Source organism: Chelonoidis abingdonii, chromosome 5 (assembly GCF_003597395.2).
Source record: "Chelonoidis abingdonii isolate Lonesome George chromosome 5, CheloAbing_2.0, whole genome shotgun sequence".
Lineage (NCBI taxonomy): Eukaryota > Metazoa > Chordata > Testudines > Testudinidae > Chelonoidis > Chelonoidis abingdonii.
Genome location: NC_133773.1, coordinates 87,178,820 through 87,195,770, shown reverse-complemented (window position 1 = coordinate 87,195,770; position 16,951 = coordinate 87,178,820). Strand labels below are relative to the sequence as shown.

Below are 16,951 nucleotides of genomic sequence, written 5' to 3'. Positions count from 1 at the left end.
CTAGATTAGACGCGGTATATCGATCCCCGAGCAATTGATTTTAACGCGCTGATACAGCGCGTAGTCTAGACGTGGCCTGAAGTTGAAGTATCTTAGATCGAGTTACCTACATTCCTCATGGCGCGGGATTGTCCACTGCTCCCCCTGTCGACTTCACTACCGCCATTCGCGTTACTGGAGTTCCAGAGTCAACAGGAACACATTCAGGGATCGATATATTGTGTCTAGATGAGACGCAATATATCGATCCCCGAGAAATCGATTGCTACCCACTGATATGGCCGGTAGTGAAGGAGTACCCTTACTGTGCTAGAGCCACGGATTCTCAGCACTACCCCCACTGAGGGCACCTCTCACCGGCCGAGTAACGTTCCGGCCGCAGTCAGTGTTTTTGTTCACAGTTGTTTGTGAAACGTGAGGATATGACTGTCAACCGAAAGAAATTAGAAAACTATTTCTCTGGGTTTTTGTTCGTTTACGCCGTGGGTTGGCAACACTACTTTAGTCAGTTTAATGTATAGCCAGCTTTCTCAGTTGTCAGGATCTTCCAATAACAACAGACTATGATGGCAAAACTGGAGATTAGAAGGAGATTCATGAAGTGTCTGTGGTATATGAAATTACTTTTAATTTATCTTTTTTAAGTGGCTAGATTTAAATTCATGTTGTCCCTTTAAAATCTCTAGGTTTCAGAACTTCTGAGTTGAAGATTTGTGCAGAATATTTGATTCCCCCCGCAATCAAATTATAAATGTTGAATGTTTTGAGCTTTTACAGCTCAAATGGATACTTTAAAATTTGACAAGAGACTGTTTCATAACTTGACCCAGTCACAGTTGAGGTTATAAGTGTGCATAAAATAAAATAAAAGGCCTAAAATAAAAGGTTACATCTTGACGCTGGTTTGCTATAGTGCCAAATGTTTACCGGACTTATACCTTTACACAATTTGATAATTGCCAGCGTATCTAATAGGATCAGCAGTTTTGATACTGTATTGTGTTATAGCTATACAATACAAAATTGATGGTATGGATCATTAGTGCAAATTCTGGTAAAATGAGGAGTTGGTTTGTTGGCTATCTGTGGCTACTTGATGATGATAATGAATGAACATTCTCAACCTGAAATTTTGGGGTTTTTTTTTTTTTTTTTAGCTTAACAAACCATTTTTCTGATAGACTATCCACTAACTGGAATGGCCTGACTTTTTTTTTTTTTTTTTTTTTTAAACCTTTAGCAGGTAAGAATTATTTTCTTCTTTGTTGTTAGTCCTTGTAAGGGGCTGTTCCTCAAGGGAGATGCTGACCAATAGGAAATGGTGAAACTGACTATATGCAAAGTGTCACCGAAAACCAGAGAAAATAAACATAAAAGATGTTAGTTTGGCTAATTGTTCAGTTATGCTAGTATTAGATATTGTGACTGTATGAATTTTTCAGACAAATGCGGTTTTATTAAAGTCCCTTGTAATAATAAAAACAATTAATTTGTGGAGATTAATGACTATGCTGAAGGATAGCAGGTTCACATAGGATATTAACACTATCTTGTAAGATTTCCTTTTGTTGAGGATAGATTGGTGGAAACACAAAGGGAGAATAACAGGACAGCAAAACTTTCATAAGCAAATCTCTTCTGCAAATAGCTGCTAGGAATTAAAGTGAAAGAAAATATAACACACCAAGTAAAAGACCAGGAAAAGCTGAACTTAATTTCCCGTACATGAAATTTTATTGAATTGACTGTTCAAACAGAGCTGCTTGTAGTCTTAGTTAAAACAGACTAATCAGAAAAAAGTTGGAAGAGTTGTATAGCTCTTCAAGCTTATTTTAGTGAAAAATATCTCAAAGTAACCAGTAATTTGCATCAGTTTCTAAGAATTTATGTGAGTGAGTCCAATAGAGATGTGAGTTTATTAGAAAAGATTTTAAAAACAAATATAGGACATCATCAGAATATGATAAGCTGCTTGGACCATGATTCAGCAAGGTGCCTAAGCACATGCTTAAGTTTAAGCATATAAATAGTCCAGTTGATTTAGTGAATGCTATAAACCAGGATTAAAAGTCCCAATGCCATGAAAATATTGGTAAATAGGAGAGAAGAGTTACTTAAGATTTCAGAAGTTTGCACAGGTGTAACTGAACTGATCTTGGCCCATGTGCAGTCAGAGAAGTCTTACTTAAGTGGAAATACTCAGTCCTTACAGGAGTTTTTATGTAGTAATAAAAATGTATCTGATCTGCATCTTACTTCTGTTAGATGCTAAGAGAAATATTGCCCATTGTTTTTTTTACACTGGAAAAAATTGGCTGTTGTGATGTAATCTTATGCTAGACTTAGACATCTTGTATAACATCAAAAGGGAAGAATATACTTAGTCTGATTGTAAACCAGATGGTTTTTAATCTTGCCAAGATGAACTCATTATGGCCAGTGACATAGGTCAGGATAAAATGGTTGTTACACTGTCAAGCCTTGCATATACACCTCTACCTTGATATAATGTGGTCCGCGGGAGCTAAAAATCCCTACCGTGTTATAGGTGAAACCCCGTTATATTGGGGTAGCTTGTGGCAGGGCTCCAGTGGTGATTTAAAGAGCCTGGGGCTCCGGCTGCGGGGAGCCCTGGGCCCTTTAAATCGCCACCTGAGCCCCTTTGCCGGAACTCTGGGGTAGCAGTGGCTGGGCTCTGACAGTAATTTAAAGGGCACGGGGCTCCCCACAGTGGCCAGAGCTCTGGGCCCTTTAAATCGCTGGCCGAGCCCCTCTGCCACAGAGCTCCAGGGGTGATTTAAAGCCCTGGGCTCTGGCTGCTGTGGGGAGCCCGGGCCCTTTAAATCGCCGGTTGAGCCCTGCTGCTGCAGTTCTGGGGTTACCACGCTATATGCGAACCCGTGTTATATCGGGTTGCGTTATATCGAGGTAGAAGTGTATTCACAGTGGATTTGCCCTTAATTGCACATTGTAGCTAAAAGTTACTCTGTGTTTGCACTTGGTGTTGATAAAATATATTGATTTGAAATGAGGTCTCTTGAAAACAATCTTGAATAAAATTTTTGATGTCGTACTGTTTTCCTCCTCACTTGTATGCCGTTGGTGGTGACATCTGCTTATAGCCCAGGTACGCTGCCATCTAGAGACATAAGTTTAGATGATTATCCTTTTGCATGGCAAAGTCTTTACTTTTCCCATCAAAGTCACTGTTTAGTCCTTTTTTTAGCATCCTTTCTTCCGTCCAGTTCTTGAAATATCCTTTCAGGAAAGTCCGTCAGAGGAGTAGTATGTCTCTGGTGCTCCTGCTCAGACTTCTTTCATGTGGTGCCAGCAACAGTGTTTTAGTGCTGTTAAATGGGAATAGTGTACATTTTAGGTGTGTGCTCACCTTGATTTATCTGAGCTGTCATTAGTTGATCTTGTCAAGTCTCTCATATACTGTGACAAAATCCTTGCAGAGCCTCAAACTAAAAGCTGTTGTGTTACCCCTCTGTCTCAGCAAGATCCACCTTTGGTGGATCTGTCAGCTCTTTGCTACCCACGTCTGTTCGCCTTATCAGCAGACTTCTTGAGACTCTGCCAATCTTGACATTCAGCGAACCCTAGCTCCTGAGCTGCCCAGGGGCTTCTCTCTGCAGTATCCATCCCTAGTCACTGGATGGTCACCAAAATTACCAAGTCTGCTTCCTTCAAAGAGACATGAAAGCCTGTTAGTTTATCTAAGGCCCACAATTTAATACACAGGACTGAGATGATTTTATGGTAAAAACTAAAAATAAGTTTATTAATAGAGGACAGAGATTTAAGTGATATTAAGCCAGGATAATAGAACTACAGCTGATTACAACTAAAAAGAAAAGATGCTTTTTAGTGTCTAAAACAGGCAGTTTCTCTGTGTCCTCACCCATGTGGCTGGGGGGACTCAGGGCTTGGCTACACTGGAGAGTTGCAGCGCTGTAAACCCACCACCAGCGCTGCAACTTACTCACCGTCCACACTTGCAAGGCACATACAGAGCTGCATCTTCCTGGCTGCAGCGCTGGCCGTACTCCTGCTCTGCCTTGGGTATAACGATTGCAGCGCTGGTGATGCAGCACAGCTCCGCAAGTGTGGCCACCAAAAGCACTGTAATTGGCCTCCAGGGTATTAGGAGGTATCCCAGAATACCTGTTCAGCCACTCTTCTCATCAGTTCACACTCTATTGCCTTGGCCTCAGGTGACCTGCCCTTTAAATACCCCGGGAATTTTAAAAACCCCCTTCCTTTGCTCAGCCAGGTGTGGAGTGCAATCAGTGAATCTTTCCAGGTGACCATGCTCCACGCGCCAAACGAGCCCCAGCATGGAGCAATGGCGAGTTGCTGGACCTCATCAGTGTTTGGGGTGAGGAAGCTGTGCAGTCACAGCTGCGCTCCAGCCGTAGGAATTACGATACCTATGGGCAGATATCAAGGGCCATGCTGGAAAGGGCCATGACCGGACGCAGGTGCAGTGCAGGGTTAAAGTGAAGGAGCTGCGGAGTGCCTATTGCAAAGCCCAATGAGGGAAACCGCCGCTCAGGTGCTGCCCCCACACCTGCCGTTTTTACAAGGAGCTGGACGCGATACTTGGGGGTGACCCCACTGCCAATCCGACGACCACGATGGACACTTCAGAGCGGGGGAGAGGAGAGGGGAGGTGGAGGGGGGGAGGAACCGAGAGTGAGGGTACTGGGTGGGGGGAGACACCCCGGAGTCCCAGGAGGCATGCAGCCAGGAGCTCTTCTCAAGCCAGGAGGAAGGTAGCCAGTCGCAGCAGCGCCGTACTTGGTGAAGGACAAGCAGAGGAGCGGGTTCCCGGTAAGCAGCTTTTTATTTTCAGGATGGAAATGTTTTGGGAGAGGAGGGGGGTTATGGCTGCATGCATGCATGCCTAGATGTGGAATAGCCCATTGATGTGGTCTATCACGTCGCGGTAATCGGCCTCGGTAATCTCTTCAAAAGTTTCAGCCAGAGCGTGGGCAATGCGCTTGCGCAAGTTTATAGGGGAGAGCCACTGTGGTCCTTGTCCCAGTCAGGCTAACGCGTCCGCGCCACTGTGCCGCGAGGGGTGGGGGGACCATTGCTGCACACAGGCAAGCTGCATAGGGGCCAGGGCGGAATCCGCATTGCTGTAGAAGACCCTCCCGCTCTTCCCAGGTGACCCGCAGCAGCGAGATATCTTCCAGGATTAACTCCTGTGGAAAATGTTGGGAGACTGTTCAGTGTAGGTGCCCCCCTGCAGCTTTTGCTTTCCCCAACGCACAGAAACCCCTGCACATCCCTGAAGCAATCAGTCCCCCTTACTCACCATTTCTTGCAGGATTACTCCTGTGGCTGTTATGTGCTTCTGCAGCTGTTTGGTATGGAAAAGTGCTGTGGGTTATGCTAAAGTGAAGACTGTAAACTCCTTCACTGTGTGGGAATAACTGTCTGGGTGAGATTATAAACAATGCAGCCTCTGTTAACTGTTGCCATTTTTGCCTTTCGAAAAGTGTCCTTGACTACTCGACTGCCCGTATCATCGACTGCTCAGAGGCTACAAAACCTCAGGAAGAAACCATGCGAAAAAGCAAAGAAGACATGCTGAAAGCAGTTATGGATCACTCTGCCAGAGAGAGTAAAAACTGCAGGACTGGAGGAAAAAATGACTGGAGGGAAAGGAAAGCAGGATCCGCCAGAGAAAACGCAGCGGCTAAGAAGAAAAAAAGCACAAAGCAGCTGATAAGCATCCTGGCGCGCCAGCGGACTCTATCCAGTCACTCGTAGCCATGCAGGCAGAGCACTACCGTGCCAGCCCCCTCCCCCCGTCCAAAGCTCTTTCCCTTGTGCCCCAATGTCAGCTCAAAACCCCTTCCCAGCATCCAGGTTCTTACCACCACCACCAGCTGCCCCAACACCTGTACGTTCACCAACCAGCCCTGAGAACTACGACCCTTACCCTCTGCACTCAACCCCCATCACCATGCAGTATTTTTCATCCTGAAGTGCAGCAGTCATTGCACAGCACTCCAGACAGGACATATTCAAACCTGTGACTGTACAGTTCACGCACCCACCCCCCCTGCCCTTTTAGGTTCCCAAATGTTGTGTGTCTGTCAAGAAAGTTATTTTCTTTTCAATAAATGAATTCTTGGCTTTGAAAACAGTCTTTATTATTGCAGAAAGTGAAAGATACCGTAGCCCAGGAAAGAAACAGGCACTGCAAATCATTTAGGAAAACAGATTCCTACTAACATTGTAACCACTGCACTTCACTCCCGTGCAAGGCACCAAACATTACTGTTGGTTTTTCAGCCTCAAATTCCTCCCTCAAGGCATCCCTAATCCTTGTAGCCCTGTGCTGGGCCTCTCTAGTAGCCCTGCTCTCTGGCTGTGCAAATTCAGCCTCCAGGCGTTGAACCTCGGAGGTCCATTCCTGACTGAATGTTTCACCCTTCCCTTCACAAATATTATGGAGGGTACAGCACGCGGATATAACCGCAGGGATGCTGCTTTCCCCAAGTCTAGCTTCCATACAGAGATCTCCAGCGCCCTTTAAATGGCCAAAAGCACACTCCACAGTCATTCGCACCGGCTCAGCCTGTAGTTGAACCGTTCTGCTCCTCTCAATCTTCCCTATATACAGTTTCATGAGCCAAGGCATTAACAGGTAAGCGGGGTCTCCAAGGATCGCAATGGGCATTTCAACGTCCCCTGCTGTGATCTTCCGGTCTGGGAAAAATGTCCTGGCCTGCAGCTTCCTGAACGGGCCGCTGTTCCAAAAGATGCGTGCATCATGCACCTTTCCAGGCCAGCCTGGGTAAATGTCAATGAAATGCCCACGGTGATCCACAAGCGCCTGGAGAACGGTAGAGAAATACCCCTTCCGATTAATGTACTCGGATGGTAGGTGGGGTGGTGCCAGAATAGGAATATGTGTCCCATCTATCGCCCCTCCACAGTTAGGGAAACCCATTTGTGCAAAGCCATCCAGAATGTCCTGCACGTTCCCCAAAGTCATAGTGGTTCTTAGTAGGATGCGATTAATGGCCCTGCAAACTTGCATCAACACGATTCCAATGGTCGACTTACCCATTCCAAACTGGTTCGCGACCTATCGGTAGCTGTCTGGAGTTGCCACCTTCCAGATTGCAATAGCTACCTGCTTCTCCACAGGCAGAGCAGCTCTCAATCTCGTGTCCTTGCACCGCAGGGTGGGGGCGAGCTCCTCACACAGTCCCATGAAAGTGGCTTTTTCATCCAAAAGTTCTGCAGCCAGTGCTCGTCATCCCAGACTTCCATGACGATGTGATCCCACCACTCAGTGCTTGTTTCCCTAGCCCAAAAGCAGCGTTCCACAGTGCTGAGCATTTCCGTTACTGCCACAAGCAATTTAGTGTCATACGCGTCAGGCGAATCGATATCGTCGGACTGCTCACTGTCACTTTGGAGCTGAAGGAATAGCTCAACTGCCAAACGTGATGTGCCGGCGACACTCATCAGCAAAGTCCTCAGCAGCTCGGGCTCCATTTCCCACAGAAATTGCTCTGCACAGAAACCGTTGGCAGACTCACAATGGCACCAAACGTGGACGGAAAAACAGTGACTGCTGGGATGTGAAGCGATGCACCACGGAGCGTTGGGACAGGAAGCGGAATGACTCGCACCCTTCCGTCCCCTTCCCACAACCCACAGCGCCAAAATGGGACAAGGTGCTCTGTGGGATAGCTGCCCACAATGCATCACTCCCAACAGCGCTGCAAATGTGGCCACACTGCAGCGCTGTCCCTATACGAAGACAGCTGTAACTCCCAGCGCTGCACACCTCCAAGTGTAGCCAAGCCCTCACTTTTCACAAATGTAAAGAGAGCTGGCCTCTTTGTCCCTTAAGTGATGGATAACTGACATGTGCTTTTGCTGCTCCTTATATTCCCCAGAGTTCATTATCTTTTCCTCAGGGGCCAGGATTCCCTGGAATTCAGGCTCTGGTCCTACTGTGTGTTTTCCAGTAAGCTGGTGCCCTTCTTCCTGCTGTTTGATCATTCTGTGTACCTCACATGCAATATACTTTAATTGTCTTTTGCTTGTAAAGCCTGAACACAGTGGACCGGCCAATATACATTGCTTTGTTTAGGACACACCAATGTATCATCTCTACTTGGATTGTTTGGTCTAAACATATTTTAGTAACTTATTTACGGCACACCTACATAACTCTTTACATTCTAACTCAGGGGTCGGCAACCTTTCAGGAGTGGTGTGCTGAGTCTTCATTTATTCACTCTAATATAAGGTTTCATGTGCCGGTAATACATTTTAACGTTTTTAGAAGGTCTTTTCTATAAGTCTATAATAGATAACGAGACTGTTGTATGTAAAGTAAATAAGGTTTATAGAATGTTTAAGAAGCTTAATTTGAAATTAAATTAAAATGCAGAGCCTTCCGGACTGGGAGTATGAGGCAGTATGAGTGCCACTGAAAATCAGCTCATATGCGTCCTGCAGCACACGTGCCATAGGTTGCCTGCCCCTGTTCTAACTGTACGTGCATCATGCAAAAATATTAATGACCACAGTGTCATTAATTTTCATGTGGTGCCTTACAAGATGCTCTTTGGATAAATATTGTAACAGTATGCTTTGTGTAGTGAGTTTGTCAGGCTTGGCAACCTTGCAAACCTTGTAATCTGTTTAGTGCTTGTTCCTTCTATGGATTTAGAAAACTGTTTTCAAAAGTAATATATGCTTATGATATTTTAATTTTTTTGTTTTGTAAATTAACCTAGCTATGCAGTTTGTGCCTAGGCAGAGGTGAACTAGAGATTTGTTTACACGTGGAAGTTGTACTACTTTCACTTTTATTGCTATAGTTAAAAGCAGTACAACACCTTCATGTGGACACATTTAAATGAGTATAAAAGTGTTGGTAGCCAACTTATAAACACAGATGGCCTCTGCACATATAGCGTTATCTGTGATGTGAAAATGTGAGTTTTGGAATTAGTGGTCTGGGATGGGGATGAATGTATTATATACCTTCTGGTTTTTTTGGTCTCCTATCTGAGCTACTAAGTTCTCACTAGCAGCAGAAGAAATAAAATAACACCACATTGTATTGCATAAGATAGCTTCAGAACATGATCCTAATTTTTACCTGACAGCTTGGGCTATGTAGGAAAGTGATTACTTGCAAATGTGTGTCAATATTCACCTTCTGTAACTGAAGATGATTGTTATATGAATATCAGTGTGGGTGAAAGGAACTGGTTTCCTATTCAACACAGCTAACGTATGTCACAGGTACTTTGACTACAGATTTGTTCTTTTATTGTGCATGTTTGGTTTTGCAGCTCTACAGTATATGTTATTACACATGGCTTGTGATCTTTCATACCAACACTCAACAAGATAAGCGAAGGATTCAGCTTTAAAAAGTTATTATATTTTTCTCTAAGTTTCTTTAGCTATATGTAAGTGGTGATGTTTGTATTGAAAGTAGTTAAACTCAGGCAGAAGTGATTTCCTTAACTATCGACAGAGTTAATTTACCTTCAGATTTCTTTCTAATGCAGACCCTTAGTTTATCTTACATTAGCAAAACTATTTTCTAGCTAAATACAAAAATATAGTGGTTCATATGTTTTTATTTTTCTATAAACAATATTTGGGATAAAACTCAGGGCATTCTCTAACTAAATGTTTTTAATTTGTGGTATAGCAAGGAAAAGGAAGTCCTCTTACTGATTGTTAGCTAGTGTCCCTTTTGGTGCTCTGTTACGATATGTTTTAGTATTGAATGCAGGACATTTTGCTTTGAATACATTCTTTATAGGAAACTTTTAATTCTTGGAAGACATATTAGACTGACATCACTGTGGACCCGATGTTACTGTATTGCAGGGGTCGGCAGCCTATTGCACGTGTGCCAAAGGTGGCACACGAGCCAATTTTTGATGGCATGCTGGGCGGGCTGAGCTGGTTATCCCGCCGCCTCTCTGGGGTTCCTGCTCCTGGCCCCTTACAAGCCAGGGTCCTGCTGCCAGTCCCACTCAGCTCCAGCTGCTAGCCTGGGGGATGGAACCCCAGACTGGCAGGGGGCTGAGACCCCATGGTGGAAACCCCAGAGCGGCGGCGGGCTGAGCGCCACCAGCTCTTTGCCAGCCGGGGTCCCCCCACTGCAGCCCCACTCAGTACCCGCTGCCGGCCTGGGGGAAGGAACCCCAGGCTGGCAGCGGGCTGAGACCCCAGCTGGCAAGGAGCTGGTGGTGGAAACCCCAGAGCAGTGGCTGGCTGAGCAGCTCAGCCCACCGCCGCTGTGGGATTCCCGTTGCTGGCCCCTTGCCAGCCGGGGTCCCCCCTGCCGCAGCCCCACTCAGCACCCACTGCTGGCCTGGGGGACAGAACCCCAGGCTGGCAGTGGGCTGAGACCCCAGTTGGCAGGAGCCGGTGGTGGAAACCCCACAGCGGTGGCAGTCAACCTCCCACTGTTCTGGGGTTCTGGCTGCTGGCCCCTTGCCAGCTGGAATCCTCTCTGCAGCCCCACTCACCTTGTTTCCAGTTGAAGTTCCGGTGGAGGCCACCTGCCAGACAGGGTCCAGGCTTCCGGCCCTGCTCAGCTCCACTCACCTCAGCTGCCGATCTGGGGTTCCAGCTGGTTATCAGCTTATAACTCAGAATCGTGTGTGCAGCTTAAAGTGTCTATATAGGTGCCACCATACATTGGAAAATTCAGCAAGGAAAAGCAAGGGCAAGGATCACACTAAACTAATAAGATCTGCATTTTAATTTAATTTTAAATAAAGCTTCTGAAACATTTTTAAAACCTTGTTTACTTTACGTATAACAGTAGTTTGGTTATTATTATAGACTTATAGAGAGACCTTCTAAAAACTTTCAAATGGATTACTGGCATGCGAAGCCTTAAATTAAAGTATATACATGAAGATTGGGCACACCACTGCTGAAAGGCTGCCGACCTCTGCTGTATTGCATTCTTTATAGTGTTTCCAGGAACTAAAATGTCTGATTATACCTTTTTGCTCTTTATTACACAAGATGAGGAATGCTAAAATATTTTTAATTTGTATTGTTCTTTTATAATAGAACAATATTAGAAAGTAAACCTCAGAACTTATTTACAACTTCTGTGAGAATGTTTAGTTATAGCACCTGTCTTGGTTTTTCTCTGCGTTGCTAATTTTTGCATTTTGCATCAACTATAATTTTTTTTAGCATTTTTGACTGCATACCATGGCAACAGGAGGTGGTCCTTTTGAGGAAGGCATGAATGATCAGGACTTGCCTAGCTGGAGCAATGAGAGCTTTGATGACCGACTGAACAACACGGTATGATTCATGTTAACTTTTTAATTGTCACATCATACTAAGGTGAAAATTGACACTTAGATTCTACTGCAGTGATGGATAGATATGAAACCATAAAAATTGTCAAACAAAATACTATAGTAGAAGTTAGTTGCTTGCATTCTGTTCATAAAACTAAATACATGTGTCCAATTGAAACAAAAGTCAGCTAACAAATATATGATTCAGACATAGATTGAAAGAGCCATATGCTGATACAAATGATCATCCTTGGTCAAGAGATGGCCTATCAAAACTGAGTCGCAAATCTAGCTATGTATAAACCATTTTGGGGTTGAGGGTGCGGGGGAGCTAGACTATTTGATTGAAAGCCATAAGTGTGAATTTGCTTTCACGGTTAAGCATTATAACCTGCTGAAGACTGAGTAGAAGGAAAAAATTCTAGTGTAGCTTTGTTTCAAGTGAATAAGTACTTCTGAAGGCTAAGAAGGTTAAGTGGACCAAACTTCCTGTCAGATTACTTATTATTCGTGCTTTGGAAAAAACTATATTATCCAATTTGATTCTCAAATTATTGCTTAAATATAAGTATGTTTTGGCATTTTTGTTTTTCCTGTAATTCTAAAGTTGAGTCAAACTCCAATTCACAGAAGTAAACCATATTTTTTTTCATTAAAGAGATAATAAATATGCTTTTTTTCTGCTTTTCTGAAGGACTGGGGGGGTCAACAGAAGAAAGCAAACAGGTCTTCAGAGAAAAACAAGAAAAAATTTGGTGGGGAAGGTGAAACAAGGCTTACTAATGACATATCTCCAGAGTCCTCACCCGGAATGGGACGGCGGAAGACAAGGACTCTTCATAGTTTTCCTCACACTAGATATATGACTCAGATGTCTGTTCCAGAGCAGGCAGAATTAGAAAGGCTTAAACAAAGAATAAACTTCAGTGATCTGGATCAGGTTTGTGGATATGTATTTGCAAAAATTGTATAAATGTAAATATGAAACCACGCAAACCTGCTAAACTGTCTTTATTAATCTGACAAAATCAAAAGGAAAGATTTTGAAAGACAGTGGCTCAAATAAAAATGTCAGTTGACGTCACATAACAAATAATAGTCCAGATTTTGAACTGGAAAAAGTGTAGAAAAATGCATATATTCTGGATCATGGTGTCCAGATGCATAAGAGTAGGTCAGCTACTTTCACTAGACAGCATACGTGAAGGTTGGCATATGGTGTCACTCTGTAATATAATATAATTGCAGTTCTCCAGATCAGTATTTCTCTATGTGTATCACATCTGTGAGAATTAGAGGTTATTTCGTACCTGCCAATCTTGAAAGTATTTTCTTGAAGGCATTACTTCCTGAATTAATGTAATTTGAGACTCTAATCCTGGTTATTTCTGGATGGTGTGCCTTGTGGCAGAATGGAATGTCATGCTTTTTACTTTACTTCTGCCCTAAATTTTTGCTGAATTTAAGTTTTCAATTAAGACTGTGACCTCTAGTCTTTATGGTTGTAATGATAACCTTCCAAATGTGACCCATTGCTTTGTAGTCTTCCCAGATCTGAAGACAGATGATTGTAGAGCTTCTGTTGCTGCTCTTAGCTTTTCAAGGAACAGTAGAGTGGAACTGACATACTTAATGTCACTGTTGCACACGGAGTTCTGAATAGCATCAGTAAACATTCTGGCCTAGTAGTGGCAGAAGAAAGCTCTGGAGCTATGGTTGGGGGTAGATAACCAATAAATGCAGTCTAGAGTAGAGTGGGAAGATCTTTTTCCACACAGGAAGAAGCTATAGAGAAATTCAGTATCCGATGCTATTCTTTGTTCCAGTTCACTAGTCAGGAGGCTATAGTATAAGTAGCTTCTTTCTCATGCATTTGGAAGGGAGATGTGGCTGTATAGTATCAGGCAGGAAGCTGGAGTTCAGAGTAGGGTCCAGGGACAGCACCCTGATAGGAATTCTAGAAGTCTCCCTGTCATTCCCAGTAGATTGATTGGAAAGTCAAGCTTCTGACCAGAATCTGCCTGGCAGAGATGGTTTTAATCATCTTTAGTATCAGCTGTCAGCTAGTAAGTTTAGTTCTCTGGCTAGTAGGTGAATCCCTTGGGTTTTTTCCAAGCTATGCCCAGTAATGGCACATGATGGTACCACACTGTTGTTCAGTTGTGAACTAATACAAATAGAACAATGTTTCTGAAGGAATGTTTAAGTAATATGTAATAACTTCCTTTGGTTTGTTTTTATGTAGAGGAGCATTGGAAGTGATTCTCAAGGCAGAGCAACGGCTGCTAACAACAAACGTCAGCTTAATGAAACCAGAAAACCATTCAACTTCCTATCACTGCAGATTAACACTAACAAAAGCAAGGATGCTGCTACAAGCCCTCAAAAAAAAGAAACTGGTGGATCATCACAATGTAAAGAGTTATTTGCATCTGCTCTAAGTAAGGACTTTTTGCAAAACTGTCAGGTGTCTGTTCAAGAAGATGGAAGAGGAGAACCTGCTATGGATAGTAGCCAGGTATTGTTCGTTACTCAGTCTATTGCTGTTGCAGTCTCTTCCTCCTACAATACTAGAACCTTTAGAAAATGTCTAATTTCATTATTGCTTTGTAGACTCCCTGATGAAGCTTCCTATAAAGTTTCATTAATTTTTAAAATTAATTCCAAATGGTTATTATGAAGGTTTATATTTTGCTACTCTTAATTGTTTACTAAGTAACTTACTTCAGGATACATGAAATGAGATTTAAAATGTACTATGTGTAGGAATGCTTATGGTCACATAATGCTAGTAACTCTGCATACTGAGAGAGAAGTAGTTTATTTAATATACCACTTTTAAGTCTAGAGATTGATTTGATTACCATTTTAATAGTCTTGGTAATTTCTGGGACCAGCATACAAATTGTGACATAATGTTTAGAGATATGAGCTCAATAGTGCACCTGGTATCTGATAGAAGCAACATTCATCCTCAATCTTGGAACTTTAAGCACATGCTGCATCCCTGTTGAAATCAGTGCCAATTGTAGAATTGAGACCATAAACTCTAGTATGTCACCTTCCATTTTATTTATATAAGTGTGGTATAAGTTAAATTATCACCCTCATGTCTTGTGGATCACAAATATCAGAACTATTTATTGATTAACTTACTGAGTAATTTCAATGTCTTCTCTGCAGATTGTGAGCAGACTAGTTCAAATTCGTGACTATATTGCTAAGGCCAGCTCCATGCGGGATGATCTTGTAGAGAAAAATGAAAGATCTGCTAATGTTGAGCGCTTGTCACATCTCATAGACCATCTTAAAGAACAAGAAAAATCCTATCTGAAATTTTTGCAAAAGATGCTTGTAAGTTTCAGAACTTAAAATATAGATATAATGTGTCTCTTAAGCAATGTGCAAAAACTTTAAGGAGTCAATTATTGGTATTTTGATGGTACTGCTGGGGGAGTTATCTTCAAGATACAGTACCTTCCATAATAATTCATTTTTACTACCCCATTTATATAGCTTTTGATTTATGCCGCTAAAATATTTCAGGCTAGAGAAAATGAGGAGGAGGATGTTCGGACTATAGATTCAGCTGTGGGATCTGGTTCTGTAGCTGAGAGCACATCGCTAAACATAGATGTGCAGTCTGAGGCTTCAGATACCACGGTAAGCTGCTTTTAGTAATTAAGGTGCTAGAAATGAAGACTTGTTTTTTCTTTTCCTGACTGATACTTGATAGTATTGTTAATCTGAAATTCAGTTCAAGAAGATTTAAACTTCCTAAACTCTCAGCTATGTATATTTTTAAAAAGTTTGTTTTAAAAAGCTTCTTTTGTAGCAATTTTACTTTTTGATAGCTTATGAATCTTTTAAATAATTCTAGGGGTTAAATATGTATCTTGCTTGTTATCAATGCAGAAAGGACTAGTTTTCTAAGCTGTTTTTAGTAAGTGGTGTGCTTCCATTACTGGGGAAATTGAAGGGTGATGGAGGCATGTAAATGGTTCACTATTGTGGGTTATTGCTATAGGAAGCATAAGTATATCTATAGTGATACCATAAGAAGCATTGCTCTAGGATGGGGGTTCCCAACCTCTTTCATTGGGTAGGCCACCTCTTACTAGAGTGTCTTATGTATTTTGACATTTCTACATATATACATTCCATGATTGCACAGACCATCTTCTCTCCCATTTTTTTGATCACGTAACTCCTGTAGCAATTTCAGCATTTGCTTACATGGAAAAGAATGGCAAATACTTCCTAATGTGTTCATCTCCTTTTTAATAAAATTTAAGCATCTTTGTATATGGTGTTGACTCTTTGTTTTTAGCCAGCATGATGTGGACCATCCGCAAAGTGCTCCTCAAACTATGGGTTAGGAATGTGTGTTCTAGGAAGTTACAAAGTAGCATTTAAATGAAGAATAGAGGTACTTTATTTGAAAGTCAGAATGAAACAAGACAGTCTCTCAGGGCTTGGCTACACTCGAAACTTCAAAGCGCTGCCACGGGAGCGCTGTCGTGGCAGTGCTTTGAAGTGTGAGTGTGGTCGCAGCATCAGCCTTGAGAGAGAGCTCTCCCAGCGCTGCACGTACTCCACCTTCTCATGGGGATTAGCTTGCAGCGCTGGGAGCGCAGCGCTGTATCTTGCAGCGCTCGGGGGGGTGTTTTTCACACCCCTGAGCGAGAAAGTTGCAGCGCTGTAAAGTGCCAGTGTAGCCAAGACCTCAGTCTAATTATCAAAGTCCTGCAAGATCATCTTGTTTTTATTGGGTCTTTCAGAAAGATAACATTATAGAGATTAAACATCTACATCTAACTTTTTAAATGTTGTTTAAAATGTGAAAAAATAACCAGTGCTGACAAATATATATCCATATAGAATTATTGTAAACAAAGCTTGTAACTGGTTGTTTATCTATACAGAAAGCGTATTTTTTTCATTTTTACGTGTGTAGCTTTAAGTATTTTGGAATTAGGTTTCTTTTATAATACACTTCTTTGAAGTATTAAACGTAGTTCTCTATAGTTACATGATACAGTGATATTTGGAATCCTGTTAATTAAGAAAATAATTTTAACAAAGGCAATTAAAATTTCAGTAGAATTAAACAAACAAGAAAAGACTTATTTGAGTGAAGTAATACTTATTATATATGGAAAATTGTAAGACACGAATTAGGTAAGGAATTTTATAGTTTAAAAATGCATGTTAAACAGGAGTGTGTTCTAAATCTAACATACTAAACTATTTAATAAAGGAAGAATCTTTTAGTCTGAAAGTTCGGCCCTGCATTGAGGACAAACTAGGGAATTCAGCTTCACAAGGACAGGTTTCAGACATTGACGTTACAAGAAGTCCAAAAGGGAAAGGTGACAGAGCCGCTCTGAATGGCAGGGAAATCTGGCCTATTAGGATTGGATTACCCTCACAGGTACTCTTCAGAATATTACCTTGGCAAGTCTCCAAAATAGGGTCTGTACTTGCTTATTTTCTTCCTCAGTTCCTTTGTTGCTAACTAGCTTTAAAACATACTAATTATTTGTAATGAACAATTACTTTTTTCTCTCACCCTTTCCATACAGAAGCTTCTGGTGTTTAATGCTTTA

At 42.3% G+C, this 16,951-nt stretch overlaps 1 protein-coding gene across 1 annotated transcript in view; it reads left to right on the top strand.

Annotated features, from left to right (window-relative positions):
- PCM1 (pericentriolar material 1) overlaps positions 1-16,951 on the top strand; it is an 89,265-nt gene that overhangs the window by 1,328 nt on the left and 70,986 nt on the right. Inside the window, 5 exon segments of the mRNA XM_075066430.1 lie at positions 11,230-11,343; positions 12,037-12,282; positions 13,588-13,860; positions 14,526-14,696; positions 14,889-15,005. Coding sequence (XP_074922531.1) covers positions 11,248-11,343; positions 12,037-12,282; positions 13,588-13,860; positions 14,526-14,696; positions 14,889-15,005 — 903 coding nt within the window. The 5' untranslated portion in view covers positions 11,230-11,247.